This window comes from Enhydra lutris, unplaced genomic scaffold (genome assembly GCF_002288905.1).
Source record: "Enhydra lutris kenyoni isolate GAN:26980312 unplaced genomic scaffold, ASM228890v2 scaffoldscaffold47, whole genome shotgun sequence".
Taxonomy (NCBI): Eukaryota; Metazoa; Chordata; class Mammalia; order Carnivora; family Mustelidae; genus Enhydra; species Enhydra lutris.
Window position 1 is genome coordinate 578,103 of NW_019154131.1, and position 15,554 is coordinate 593,656.

The following is a 15,554-nucleotide window of genomic DNA, read 5'->3' on the forward strand; positions in this document are numbered from 1 at the left end:
CCCTGATAATTCAGTCAGAGGAATAATCTCTTTAACAAATGGTTCTGGGCAACTGAATATCCACATACAAAAGAACAAAGTTAGACCCCTACCTCACACCATATATGAACATTAATTCAAAGCAGATCAAAGATTTATACAACTTGGAGAAGAAAACACAGAAATAAATCTTCATGACCTTGGAACAGGCAATGGTTTCTTTTGTATGACATTGAAAGCACAAGTAAGAAAAAACAGAAAAATTAGACTTCATCAAAATTAAAAACTTCTGATAACATGAAGAAAGTAAAAAGGATAGGAAGAAACAGAATGGGAGAAAATATCTGCAAATCATATAACTGACAAGAGATTTATATCTAGAATATATACAACTTAATAATAAAAAGACAACCCAATGGTTTTTTGAGCAAAGGATCTGAACAGATGTTTCTGTAAAGAAAATACCCAGTGCCAACGAGCACATGAAAAGATGCCCAACATCACAATCATCAGGGAAATGCAAATGAAAACCACAATGAGACATCAATTCACATCCTCTACAGGACAGCTGTAATCAAAAAGTTATCAGATAATAACAAATGTTAGCTAGAGTTTGAAAAAATCAGAGTCCTCATATGTGGGGTATGGAAGGTGAGTTCTAAAATGGTGCAGCTGCTTTGCAAACAGTCTGGAAGGTCTTCAAAAAGTTAAAAGTAGGTACCATGTGTCCAACAGCTCTATGCTGAAGCAGGTACCTAAAAGAAATGAAAATCTATGTCCACTCAAAAACTTGTATGTAATAGAGGATGCAAGCCACTCAAATGTCCATCAATTGGTGAATGGGTAAATAAAATGTGGTATATTTGTATCATAGAATATTATTCAGCCATAAAAAGGAATCGAGTACAGGGCACTTGGGTGGCTCAGTTGTTTAAGTGTCTGCCTTCAGCTCAGGTCATGAACCCAGGGTCCAGGGATGGAGCCCTGAGTAGGGCTCCCTGCTCCATGGGAAGCCTGCTTCTCCCTCTCCCTCTGCCTGCCGCTTTCCTTGCCTATGCTAGCTCTCTTGCTCTGTCAAATAAATAAAATCCTTTAAAAAAAAAAAAGAGAGAGAGAGAGAGTCACGCTACAACAAGAAGGAACCTAGAAAATATTACACTAGATGAAAAAAGCCAGTCACAAAGGACCACATATTATGATTCCCTTTATAAAATACAGATAAACCTATAGAAAGAGAAAGTAGATTAGAAGTTGCCTAACTAGGAGGAGGTAGGGAGTCTGGGGTGGGTGATAGCTAAAAGCTGTCGAGTTTCTTTCTGGGGTAATGAAAATGTCTTAAAATTGACTGGTGGTGATGGCCCAACTCTGAGACTATATTGAAACTGAATTGTTACTTTAAAGGGTGAACTGCATGGTATCTGAATTTTATCTCGAAGCTTTTACCAAAAAGTATAAAATATTAGGGGCACTTGGGTAGCTCAGTCAGTTAAGTGTCCAACTCTTGATTTCAGCTCAGGTCATGATCTCTGGGTCCTGGGATCAAGCCCTGTGTTGGGCTCTGCATTCAATGGAGAGTCTGCTTAAGGATTCTCTCCCTTGCCCCCCCTCCCATGAACACGCACATGCTCTAATAAATAAATCTTTAAAATATATATATATATATAAAATAGTACAAACGATGTATAAAATTTTGACAGATTATAGTAAAATAAATGTACATTAAGTAGAATACTTCCAATGTAAAGATGATAGAATAAAAATGTTTCCGCCCATTTTTCCCTAAAACACACTGATGGGAAGTCAGAACAGGGTGAACTAAATTAGGAAACTGGCCCTCATACCTCTTTACCACCGAGCTGCAAGGGGAGGACAAGGGTGATTGTCTGCAGCTGGCTTCTGCTTTTCTGAAGCGGAGGAATGGATAAAGCACTTTACGCTCCCAAACCTGTGCACTCACACACACCCACAGATGAATGCACTCATGTACACAGTCACATGTGGGCACACGTGCATGCACTTACAGATGTGCACACTCAAACCTGTATGCAATTCACTCACTCGCATATGTCTACTCACACATATGGACACACACAAACACATGTACACACTCATAAATCTGGGGACCAAGAAAGGGCTGTTTGCTCCAAGGCTGCACACATCCTCCAGTTCCCTGCCCCATTATCTAGTTGCAAGAAGCTAGTTCAGGAAGAATTCCCTCCACTCAGGGAGATGGAACTCAGGATCTACATCCTGAAATTTAAAACAGGAAAACTTGCCCCTTTGAGCTGCATGGGAAAAAAATAATAATACAACTAAAAAAAAAAATTAAAACAGGAAAACAGAACAGGAAATAAGAAGGGCAAACAACACCCAGCATTTATCAAGGGACAAATACAATTTGTTAATACAGACTAATCCCAGATATCAAGAAACACTGATAAGGTAACAAAAGGACAGCACCACACACAGAAAGAAAAATAAATAAGAGATAAAACCACCACAGAAATGGAGATACTGCTAAATGCAAAAGAGGGGCAAAGCTAGAAACAAAAACCTGGCTGGAAAAGTGAACAAAATGGGGGACAGCATGAAAAAGATTGGAGAGGAAAATATCCATACGGAATACAAAGAATACCTAACATCTGTGTGATTAGTGTCCCTAAAGACAGCGCCTGAATAAAATACTAAAAACTTTTTTGATATAATTGAAGAAAACTTTCCATACCCAGCTAAATCCACAAATTCAGAGAACCCATACGTTCAAAAAAATCATGCCAAGTTCCGTCTCTAACAGCCTTTTCTCACTTTCCTGAGACTTTTCTCATCACAAACTTGGCAGCACAGTGAGTGAATCCACAGCCATGCTGAGGACAGCTGCTGTCACCACTGCTCATGGTCCATTGCTTCTTCCCAGACGCTATTTACTCTGCACTTGAACTGAGTTATTATCATACAGGGTTTCCATAGCGTTGTGCAGCCCCTCCCTCCAGAAGGGGCTCAGCCACCGTGAGAACACATGGAGCCCAACAAAACCCAGCTGTCTGAGAAGAGTGTGAGTGAAGGTTTCAAGAACAGTTGTGCCCTTTTCCTATGTACACACGAAGGCTTGCTTCTCCCCCATGTAACTACTTTTGAGATTCTCCCCAAGAGGCTTTATAACAAGTTGGCAGCTCAGGAATATTAATCAAGATGTTTTTATGTTGCCTTTAACTAGAATGTGTGTTTTTATTTTATTTATTTATTTATAGGGAGAGCATGTGCTCACACAATGCACAATGGGGGCAGGGGGAGAGGGTGAGGGAGAGAGATAACCTCAAGCAGGCTCCACACCCAGTGCAGAGTCCCATAGGGGGCTGGATCTCATGACCCTGAGATCATGACCTGAGCCAAAATCAAGTGCCAGATGCTTAACTGGCTGAGCCACCCAGGTGCCCCATAGAAATATGTACTTTTGAGTTGTAGTTCCATCTCTGCTAAAGTCCCTTAACTTTTTTTTTTTTTAAGATTTTATTTATTTATTTGACAGACAGAGATCACAAGTAGGCAGAGAGGCAGGCAGAGAGAGAGAGGAAGGGAAGCAGGCTCCTTGCTAAGCAGAGAGCCCGATGCGGGGCTGGATCCCAGGATCCTGAGATCATGACCTGAGCCGAAGGCAGAGGCTTTAACCCACTGAGCCACCTAGGTGCCCCTAAAGTCTCTAACTTTTAACTAGCACTAGGAAAACAGCTTGACTATCTTTTTATAAGGGATGAAATGTTGGGTCTAGTTTTAAAATCTTCCGGTCTTTCTTTTTTCTCCCAAGTTAAGCACAATGTCAAGGGCTCAGTGGTTTATTTAATTCTACAGACAGTTCCAGGGAGCCTCCCCTGTGAATAAGAGGAGAGTAGAAGCAGTGACCCTGGGGATCCCCTGGTCACTCAGAGAAGACTGGAGACAGTGGGCTCTAAGTCAGGCATGGCTTATCTGCCCAGCTGGAGCACTGCACTCTGGCCTGTGGCAAGTTTTCTGTTGTTGCTGTGTAATTTGTTCAAGGAACTTTTATAGTTTCCTCAAATGTGTTGAAATTGTTTTCCCCATTTCCTTAAGATGTTTCAGAGTAAAGGCAAACTGAAGAAGGCTTGCCAGCGGTGCGGCCCGAGGAGTTGAGCACACTTTGGAATCACGCACACTGGGGCCCAATCTCGGCACCTAGCCTGGCCAGCTGTGTGGCCTGGATCCCTTCACCTCCCTGAGAAACACCATGTGTACCTTGGGGTACAACCAAGCTTTGAACTCAGGCTATATTGGTCCCCTTGCCAGGCCAGATTTTCAGGGAGAGTAAAAGAACCTAATTAGCAGGGTGGCAATTTTGGACAAAACCACCTGAGGGCACAGGCTTGGCATAAGAAAAAGCGTAGTCGATTCACCTGAAGGCCCAGCTCCTCAGCATGACCAAACTCTGCTGCTGCTGCTGCTGCAGGCCCAGGTTCATCCCAGGTCTGGCCCAGCCTCTTTCCACCCCTCCCACCCTCCCAGCTTCCCCAGCCACCATCTGTGCAACTGTGGACAGGGCCACCCAGCTCAAGGAGAGCCAGCTGAAAAACCAGATGCTCCCCTGCTTTGGCCTGAGAGAGACAGGGACCCCTTTAGCCCCTCTTTAGCAGCAGGGGGGCCTGCCGCCTAAGATGCTGAGCTGGGCTTTTGACCTTTCCTGTATGGTCCCTTCTTGCAATATGACTGTAACACATATTAAGTAGCTTAGAGGAGTGCCTGGGTGGCTCAGTGGGTTAAGCCTCTGCCTTTGGCTCAGGTCGTGGTCTCAGGGTCCTGAGACTGAGCCCCACATCGGGCTCTCGGCTCAGCAGGGAGCCTGTTTCCCCCTCTCTCTCTGCCTGCCTCTCTGCCTACTTGTGATCTCTGCCAAATAAATAAATAAAATCTTAAAAAAATATATTTAAAAAAAAGTGGCTTAGAGGCAGCTTTTTTTTTTTTCCAAATTGTGTTCATTTACAGGCGAAGCCTAAACCAACAGGCAGCACTGCAGAAAAACAAATGAAGCTCCCTAACATAAAGAGATGAAAAGAGGAGCAACACAAACCCTACACAACACAGTAATCTCCTGAAGACATATTAGGAGTTAAGGAATTTGAATTGTGGAGCTGAAGCTGAATGACAAGAGGCAGAGCATCATTTTCTCTTTACACGATGGAGATTCATTAACAGAACTGGACTTCTACAGACCACCAATTTATTTTCTCTTTCCAAGGGAAAAGAAAGTCTTTGTTTAGCAGAAGGCTCTGAATGCTCTGCAGGAAAAGGAACAGAGAACTTCTCCAACATTCCGGGCAACGAAACACAGGCTGGGCAACTGTTTTCACCGAAAAGAAGCAGATTCTGGCCAGAGACGTGTCATCCTGTGCCCTGGAAAAGGCAGCAGCACTCCCCTTCTCGACCAGATTCTGTCTGTGCTATGTGTTCACACGCCAGCTGCCTTCTCGTGGTGGCTAATCAGGCAGAGTGGACCCCACAGCAGGCAGCTAGCTCTGTCAGGGAGCTGGGCAGGACAGAGACCACCAGCCCAACAAGAGGCCAACTCTGGTGGGCTCCCCAGCCTCTCCAGTGGCTCCAGGGCCACACTGCCCCAGCCTCTTCCTGCTGCCGACAGCTGAGGCTCATCCTCATCTTCACTGGCTGTGTCACGGCACACATTCTGCATCTGAGGGGCTTTTTGGAGAGTCACACTGACAACACCTTTATGAAACCACTACTCTGTCTGCCATAAGGATGTTGAACATTAGCTCATCTCTCTCTTTCTTAAAGATTTTATTTATTTGAGAGAGAAAGCATGTGCACATGGAGGGGCAGAGGGAGAAGCAGACTCCCCACAGAGCAGGGTGCCCAATGTGGGATTCAGTCCCAGGACCTGGGATCAGACCTGAGCTGAAGGCAGATGCTTGACCGACTGAGCCACCTGGGTGCCAACATTATCTCAGCTCTTAAACTCCCAATCTATGAAGTCACACTCAAGCACTTTCTTTTAGGATTAAGTGCCAGGGAAACTTGGCTTCCTGTAACTGGAAGATTTTTGTTCCGGTGTGGATCAAGAATTTCTTTTTCCACTTTAGGTACTGGTACCTAGAACTAGAACATGGGGCTGTTTGCTCAATTTGGAAAATGTAAAATATAATAATAGAATTTGAGAACTTACAGGGATCACAAAGATCACTCAGCTCTGCAGGGAACAGATTTCCTGTGTGCTCCGTGACATTTTTACAATCCCCTGCCTTCTGCCTTCCATGCTGTTAAGCTCTACAAAATATCTACTCACTCCCATTCCAGTACCAATCATGCAAGTCTCCCTCCCACAGCCAGAGAAGCCAGAGCCTAATCAATTAATGTGAAGTGATCTGGACTATGTCGAAGTAGGTTTATAACCTGTGTGGTCCTAGTCAGCATTTTTTTTTAATTAAAAAAATTTTTTTTCTAGTCAGCATTTTAACCGAGCTACCTCCACCTTTCATCTTAAGTGCTGTTTCCAGGCTGAGAAGACACTCAACTAGAGCTGAAATCACATGTAATTCCTACACCAGAAGATCCCATCCAAGATAGAGCTGACAAAACTTTTCTGTAGTCTGACTACCTTGCTAAATTTGTGTTTATTTCTCTTCCCTTTACTGTGTCCTAAGAACCCCATCCCGTAGAAGGTAGGAAAAAAAAGCCAGTAATTATCTGTTGCTGATCTGCTTCATATCTCAGAATGTACAGATTTCTAAATAGCTTAAAGCTTTGATTTGTTTGATGAAAAATTATGTACAATCTGAAAAGACATAAAGTTCTCCCAATTGTCTTATTTGTATTTATAGGAGATCTGTAAGTGGCAGCACCATGTCTCTACGAATGTCCTGGGTTTACTCTTTCATGGGGTTTGTCTAACAGAGTCTCCCCGATTTTTGGAAGCACACACTTACATTTTTAAGGGTAAAGGAGCAGCAAGTCTGCAACTTACTTTCAAATGGCTCAGAGAAAAAAATGTATTAATATGTAAAGAAAGGGACACAAGAAATGTGTTAAAATGTTTAATGTTTGTGAATTTGCATGAAAAAGAGAATTTATTTATTATTTCTGCAACTTTTAAGTCTGATGTCATCTAAAATAGAATTATTTAAAAAGTCATTTAAAAAGGGCTGGGATTCAGAAGCAAGGTCAGTGATGGTATTTCATAAAAATACAAAAGGGTCCTTGCAGCCATCCATTGCATCTGGGTATTAGAGCTCTCCAGAGACACAGAATCAACAGGAAAAATATATATATAGATTTATTTTAAGGAATTGGCTCACACAGTTGTGAAGGTCTGAGGCTAAAATCAGATGAGGGAGGGAGGATGGTGTTTGCAGTCCAAATGCAATCTGCTGGCAGAATCTCCTCCTGTTAGGGAGGGTGAGCCTGGGGGGTGGGGGTCAGGGGTGGTGCTATCAGTCTTTGTTCTATTAAGGTCTTCAACTGATCAGATGAGGCCCACCCTACACAACAGAGGGTAATCTGCATGACTCAAGCGTCCACTGATTTTAATATTAAACTCATCTAAAAAACACCTTCACAGAAACATCCAGAATAGTATTGGATCAAATTTCTGGACACTGGGGCCCAGAAAAGGTGACACAGTAAATAAGCCATCACAGCTCTTAAGAGCAGAGCCAGACTGTCTTCTTTGAAAAATCATAGCACATACTCTGAGAGGCTTCTTAATCTCATAAAATGACGCTTAACCCTATCTTCCACTTGGCGAGCTGTCAGGTTAATCAGCAACACAAAACATCTGCCTATCCTCAAGCTTCTAGCTTGAGAGAAAATAACTGAGCTATCTGGTGTCAGGGAAGCTTGCCCATGGGATACAAGGTCAACTTCACAAGACAAGTGGAAACATATCAAAACTGGGTGTGTTAAAAAGACCCCAGTGGCTGGTCCCATCAATAAAAGGAAATCTTGTAAGTGGAGGCGGTGGGCAGCCAAGAATGCAGAAACACTGCTCTAGATCATATTCCTTTAACTCCTGCGTCCAGCCAAACCATAAGAGTAATCATATTCATTATGGTTATCCTATTAGAAATATTTAAGACTGCAGTCTGGGCCCATGGTGGAGCAGTCTTTACTTAATCTACTATCACGGCTATGCTGTGAGCATAATTATGGGAAAGAGCCATTAGTGAACAGGCTCTTCCACCCACTGCGGGGATACAGTAGGCCAGCTGTCCGCATTCTACACTACCTACTTTAAAATCCCACAGAAGATATCTCACACTTGCTTACTCTAGCAATTATCACAGAGATCCCATGACTCCTGTAAGTGGACATGAACTGCCATCTGCTTTGGTTGCCAGAACTTGTATCTGTACTTTGAACGCAACCTGTTTCCCTACTGTTACTCTCTGGCCCCAACCTTCTCTTTGAGGTCTTCTATTACTTTGAACCTTTATGTCATGCCTTGCTTAAGCATTCTCTGGTTCTTTTTGGATAGAGATGGAATGTCAATATAAAATGGAAAGATTTTATAAGCAAACACAAGCCCCACAACTTTTTAGCATGGCAGGGACCTCAGAAGTGGATTACCTCATTTAATCCTTCCCCCATTTTAAAGATGAAAAATCTGAGGCCAAGCAAGATTAAGAAATCCAGCCAAGTCCAAGGTCTCACAGATGGAATGGTGAAGCCAGGACTAAAAGGAGTTTGGGATCATGTAAGCCATCCCTCCCAACCCAGCTCTCTTCTATTCCTGAATTCAGAGTGGAGTTCCAGCTCTGGAGTTTCATCCCAGACTCCTGACCTTGTCATTACCTCAGAGAATCTTTGAATCAACTTCAGAACGAAGTATTGCCTCCCATCAAGTGCCCACCTCTCAATTTTAGCCAGATTTTTTGACCTGGTTCACCAGGCCAGTTGCCTGAAAAATCTTTCTCTGAGCACAAGTTCCATTTGTTTCTGCTATTGCCAAAAATAGAAGGCTAAAAGGGTTCCAAAATAATAGGTACAGCATTATACTATTTTGTATAATAAAAAAGGTGTTGCTACCAGTGTAGAAAAAAAGATGTAGGACACAAAATGTTTATAGCATTTACCATGTTATTACTATGTGTTCAGAGAGATTAAAATTAATGTTTCCCTTTCGGCTTATCTGTTTTCCAATTTTTCCTCCAATAATCATAAGAACTTGCATAACTGTCTGGAAGACAAAAAATTAAGTATAAGCACTTAAATTACTAAAGACAGATCATTCGGCTACCCCAGTCAGAAGTGCAGTGGTACAAGACCCCGAGGTCATTCCCAGGCTGGGTGCAGCTCTGTAGGATTTTTACTGAGAGCCTACCTCCCATCAGGCTCTGACCTTTGTGGAGCTTATATCTGGTCCATTAGAAGCAAACATGTAACTTCTGCAGAAAAAGGAGAGGAGGAGCTTGTTTTTCAACGTGAATTAGCCAGACGGAAGCACTTAACTTCCAATTTTCCGTTTTAAATGGCCTTGCTATCCAGAACAGACAAACAACCTTCCACTTAGGGGCTGTGTGGTTTCTTTAAAAGACAAAACTTTCCATCTGTATCCACCACGGCAATCAAAACTCAGACCTCTCACAGAGGCAGGAGGACTGGGAAAGCCGTTTTGTTAGAGGAATTAATTCTGTTCATTAAAGGTCATTTCCGTAATCCCTGAGCCTCACTGTCCTTTTCAGGATCTAATTATACATAAACACTTTAACGGAACGCAAGGTTTTGGGGTGTGTCCTGGCCCAGGTCCAGGGAAATGTCCTTGAATGTGCAAGCAAAGCTGTACCCCTGTCAACTGCTACACTGAAAGCAAAAATGATGTTGCAAACCAGAGCTCTGACATCCTCAGGGAGTTCTGGGGCAGCCATTGCCTCTTGGCTAGTGTCCCTGGCAAAGTCATCCTAAGCCCTGTTGTAAAAACCCACTTTGCCCATTTGGTGCCACTTCTTTCTATGCTGTCTTGCATGCTAAATGTGAAGCAGCCCATTTGGTATTCTAACAAATCTGTCCTTCTTACCATCTCTATTTTAGAAAAAAAGAGTGCCCCAGAGTAAGTTTGGAAAAGCAGTCAATCTCAGTCTTACCACTTATTAAACATTTCTTAATTCCTCATGAAAATACTCTAAAATACTATCAACAAAGCTACGCACTGCCTATGTGTATACTGCAAATCGGGTATTTGCAAACTGGCTTCAGGCCTGCAAGTGTGTCCTTTCCTCATCAGTCGCTCTACCTCAGAATCATAGAAAGGACAATATTCTCTACAGTCAAGAGCAAGAAGAAAAACCCCAAACTGGTAGCAGATGGGTGACCAAGACTATGATAGGCCCATCAAACTACCAATGGTATTCAAGAAGCATATTTACTAACTTGGAAAGCTATTGAAAAAGCTACAAATGTCAACAGAAAAACCACAAAACTGTATATGCAATATACTTTTAAAAATGTATGTATATTTAATAGAAAGGGATCTGAAAGTCCATACACCTTTATTTTAATATGGTTAAGAGTAATGGAGTCACATCAGTGACTTTTCTTTGGTATATTTCATCTTTTTCTACCATAAGCATAAATTTCTGCAAAATACAAGAAGTAACAATTAATTAATCTCCGCGATTAATTACTTAATCTCCGTGAACTTTAACCCAACAACGTTCTTCAAGGAAGGTGCAGAAACCCCTAACGACAGAGCTTTCTTGGAGGGCTCCTTCTCTGAGCTCCTTACCCCCTGCTGCTCTAGCAGGCGTCCTCAACGATTTTCCTCCGGTCACCGCCTAGCCAAAAAAAGCCCCACAATTCCCCGCAGACGACTGAGCTCACCCACCTCTGACACAAAATTGCCCAGGCCTGGCTCCAGTATTCTCTTCTCTCACACTCTGCTGCAGAAAAACAAAAGGTGGGGGGCGGGGACAGCGGAGGAGGAAGCACGGACTGGGCAGCCGTCGCGGAAGCTCCCGGCTAGAAACAGACTGGAAAATTCCGCCAGGACTCTCGGGCTCCGCAGTCGCGGGGAGCAGCGGACCCCTGCAAGACCGAGCTCTTCGTGCTAAGGGTCTGTGGGCTCGGGCCCAAGCAGAGGATGCCGAGGCCAGGTACCCGGGGGACCCCAGGGTAGACAACACCCTTATCTGCCTACATAGACGACCTCCTGACCCCCCGAATCCGCTCTGCGCCCGGGGTGGCAGTGCGGGAAGTCCCGGACCAGGCCTGTGCAAAGCTGGCTGACCGGGGAAAAGCGGTGGGAGAGACATGCCCCCGCGGAGGCTATTCTCCGAGCAGACAGCCCGGTGCGTGGACCACCGACGGCCTGCGGAGACGGAGGGGGGTGGCCGTGCTCAACTTAAAGACACCCCGGAAGCACGGGCCCTACGTGCGTCTTTCAGGGAGAGGCGCGTCACTCTGCTCTCTCGTCACAGGGGGCCCCCGGCTTGCGAGAGCCGGCAGAAGGGCTGCCCTTTCCCGGGGTGGGGCAGCGGCCGCGGCAAGACGGGCGGAGTGACCCCGGACAGGCGACCCTGGCCTCACCTTGGGGTCGCGCTCGTAGTAGTGCTGCTGCGTGCGGATCCAGCGGCCCACCAGGTGGTCCCGCACCGTGTGCGCCAGCGCGAAGAAGTAGTCGCGCGGCGTGGCCACGTTGCGGTCCTTGACCAGCGTGAAGTGCAGGTGCCGATTGAAGCTCTTTCGCACCTCGGCCACGTCGCCCAGCCCCGCGATGCCTCGCACACTGATCTGCTTCCGCTTCTCGCTGTCCGTCAGCGGCTTCGCCATCGCGCCGGCCAAGGAGGAGGTAGACGAGATGCAGAGCAGGGAGAACACGCAGACACCGAGGATGCTGCAGCGGCTCTGGAGCCGGGCACTGCGGCTAGGCGGCTGGCATGGGCCGCGCCTGCGCGGTGTGCCGGGGCGGGGCCGAGAGGCGAGGAGGGGCGGGGCTACATAGGGGCGGGACGCTAGTGAGGCGGGGCCTCAGGAGACGGGGGGCGGTTCAAGGGGCGGGGCCTCCAGAGAGGCATCGCAGGGTCCCGGGTCCAGGCTTTAGACCTCTGACGGTGGCAGGGGCGTGCTGTTTCACAGATGGGGAAGGTGAAGTGATTTACCCACGTCAACCAAGAGCCGGGTCTGACCCAAGATGTCCAAGCCCGGCCGGAGGCGGGGAGACTGGAGGAGCCGGAGGACTCGGAAAGAGCGTCGATCCCGCCCTGCCTGCCCCCAGTGCCACGTGGGGATGGAATACTCTGTTTTTCGCGGCTTTCGGGATTTGGGGGCCGGCGTCCCTCGCCCGGCCAGGGTTCCGCGCTGCCCCAGCTGGGAGCGCCCTGGGTTCTGGGGTGATGCCGAGGCCTGGGAAATGGGAAGGGAAACCGGTGCATGTTAAAAACGCACCCACCAACGCCTGGTGGGCTCAGTCTCCCGAACTGGAGGCGGAGTGGTTCTGAAAACGACAGCTACTAACGTAAAAATGCTCATACTGATAAATGCCAGCCTGCCTGCGACCCTCAGCCTGGGCTGACACACAAGGCTTGGGAACAGGAGACAGCATTCCCCAGGGGCACTGCCGCCCTGAAATGTCACAACAACCCCTCTGAGGAACAACCGCTGCTTACTCACTGAGAAACCGGATTCCCTAAATCACTGGCCCTCACTTTGCCCTTCAGATTATTTCAGGAAGAAGGAAACACTTCACTCTGGCCAAGGATCTGGGTGATGTGATGCAGGCTCCTCCATCCCACCCACGTGGGAGCCCCAGATAAGGGGTATCTGGACACAGACTCCCACATCTGCTTAACACGGGGGGTGGCAGTGGTTTCCCAAGGGAACTGCACCTGGCGCCTTGCATACAGCTCTGCTCTGCTCTGAGCTTCTGCTTCATGGGAGTTTCACCCTGACCTCTGCCTTTCTTTTCCTTTGTTCCCTGGATGCCCACGTCCCACTGCCTGTAGTTACTTCACTGCGGTGGATCAGTAGCCCGGTTTTGTGCCACTGCAGGTTTGCACTTGGTGGTCTCACGCTGATGGGCTGCAAAGATTCCCCACTTACATGGAGGTCAAATTTGCCTGCAGAAGATGCCATGAAAGTAGATGCAGGAGTTTTCTTGGTGTGATACTTAAAGTAATCTTCTTACCTGGACTCTCTCCTATATGCATACTTCTTGGAGGACAATAAATGTGGAATTAATTGCAGCCTGGCTGCAATAAATTGCAGGCAGGCTGGCATTTTTCCAGGTGGTCACTAATATAACTGGAATGGATAATGAACCCCATGGTCATCTCAGCCATTTTCAGATAAGTAATTTTTAGATAGTTTTAAGTGTTATGAAGAAAAGCACATTAAGCAGCCAGGAGATGATATCTGAATTGAGACAAAAAAAATATTAATGAGTAAAGAATCTGGGGGAGAAGGAACTACAGAGGTCCTGAAGTGGGCACCCACTTGGCAGTTCACAGAACAGCAAGTCCAGTGCAGGTGGAGCAAAGACGGCAGCTGAGGGGTACCAGAATATGTCAGCCCCAAAATGCCTCTTTGGTCCATAGACTGTTTTGAGCTAAAGGCTTCTGAGAAAACAGCAAAAGCAAGAAAACTCTAAAAATAGGGTGCAAATTTTCCCTTTGTAGAGGAAATTTACATTTAAAAGGGCACTTCCATTCCTAGAAATCTTTCCGCTCCTAACAGGTGTGACTATAAAACATTACTAAACAACTTTCATTTACCATATTTCTGGTCACCTTCCCATAACTTGCCTTCCTAGCTAGGACCCCCTAAACCCTCTCTGTTGTTTTAGTCTAGAATGATATTTAAACTCAAATTCTAACCACCACTAAGAGTTGCTCGTCTCTGGGTACTCTTGGGTGTTTGTGTGATGCACATGCTAATAAGCTTATGTTTGTTCTTCTCTTGTTAATCTGTCTTAGGCCAGCCAAATTTATAGGGCCCCACATGGAGAACTTGAGATAGGTAGCAGAAAAGATTTATTCCTCCCCCAGACAACCAAGGGGTACATTCAGACTGGAGGTGGGGAGCCAGGTCAGGCTTGATGAAGAATCCGGATCTTCCTACAGAGCTGTAGGGCTTCTGAACAGATAAAATGGAAAGAAAGTGGGCTCAGCTTTGCCCCTCCAAGGAAAGGACTGTTTTTTTGGCAGTCTGGTCTCAGCTATGACTGGGCCAGAGCAACTCCTCTCCTAATGGGAGAGGATTGTGAGGCCAGTCAGGCCACCTTGTAACGTCCAGTTCTCTATTTTTAGGAGAACATTTTAAATATTCATTTACTAAGAAGTGATGGATATTGATCTAGGTTCAGTTACTTTTCGAGAAAAACATTTTATTTATTTGACATAGAAAAACAAGTGAGAGAGAGAGGGAGAGCAAGCACAAGCAGGGGGAACGGCAGGCAGGGAGAAAAGCAGGCTCCCTACCGAGCAAGGAGCCCAATGCAGGGCTCAATCCCAGGACCTGATCGATTGATCATGACCTGAGTCGAATGCAGATGTTTAACCAGCTGAGCCACCCAGGCACCCCTGGGTTCAATTACTTTTGTAGTGAGCTGTTTTGTATTGCGGAAGATAGATTACCTTTAAAATTCTTTAAAACAGGTATTTCAGACTGTCTATAGCTAGTTCTCTGCCTTGAAAACAGACAAAAGATGTCTTGTGTGTGGAATGAAATGCTGCTGGAGTTAGAAGAAATTGGGTGTGGAAAACAGACCCTTGTGGTCTGCTTCAACTTCTTGAGTGTTTCATTGATCACAAAGGTCCACTAAATGTTGGTTACGTGAGTGACTTGGAAACTCTGTCAGCCTTGTTGGGACTATACAAGCTAAGGGTAAAGACTGCCTGGCACTCTGAGAAACAAACTGAGGGTTTTGTAGGGGAGGAGGGTGAGGGATTGGGAGAGCCCGGTGGTGGGTATTAAGGAGAGCACATATTGCATGGAGCACTGGATGTGTTGCATAAACAATGAATCTTGGAACACTGAAAAAATAAAATTTAATTTAAAAAAAGAGAGAGAGGGAGACTGCCTGGGACCCCAGCAACACCCTGGCCAATCTGTGAGGGTCAATTAAGTATTGCAAATGAGCCACAGACCTGGCCTTTCAGGAAACGGGAGACAAACAATAAATGCATTATTTTTGAGAGGTCCATAATTGTAAACCTCAGTAGAAATAAGACCATCAGCTAGAATGATATTGTGGAATTGGGGATCTCCCTTCACTGGGGTATGTAACAGATACTCATAATGACATTATGTATTGTAACACATTGATGTCAAAAAGAAATCTATGGGGCACCTGGGTGGCTCAGTCAGTTAAGCATCTGACTTTGGTTCAGGTCATGATCTCAGGGTGCTGGGATCAAGCCCCCTTCAGGCTCCTTGCTCAGTGGGGAGTCTACTTATCCTTCTGTCTCTGCAGCTCCCCATACTTGTGTTCTCTCGGTCTCTCTCAGATAAATAAATAAAATCTTTAAAAAAAAAAAAAAAAAAAAGAATGTTCAACTGACTGAGCCACCCAGGTGCCAGGGTCTTTAATCCATTTTATTATTATTTTTTTAAATCCATTTTAA

At 45.6% G+C, this 15,554-nt stretch overlaps 1 protein-coding gene across 3 annotated transcripts in view; it reads right to left on the reverse strand.

The window, feature by feature from the left end:
* LOC111156568 (glycogen phosphorylase B) overlaps positions 1-11,872 on the reverse strand; it is a 55,425-nt gene extending 43,553 nt beyond the window's left edge. For all 3 annotated transcript variants that reach the window (XM_022517550.1, XM_022517549.1, XM_022517548.1), the window contains exon 1: positions 11,521-11,872. In XM_022517550.1, coding sequence (XP_022373258.1) covers positions 11,521-11,763 — 243 coding nt within the window. In that variant the 5' untranslated portion in view covers positions 11,764-11,872. The remainder of the gene's footprint in view (positions 1-11,520) is intronic.
* Between the last annotated feature and the right edge of the window lie 3,682 nt (positions 11,873-15,554).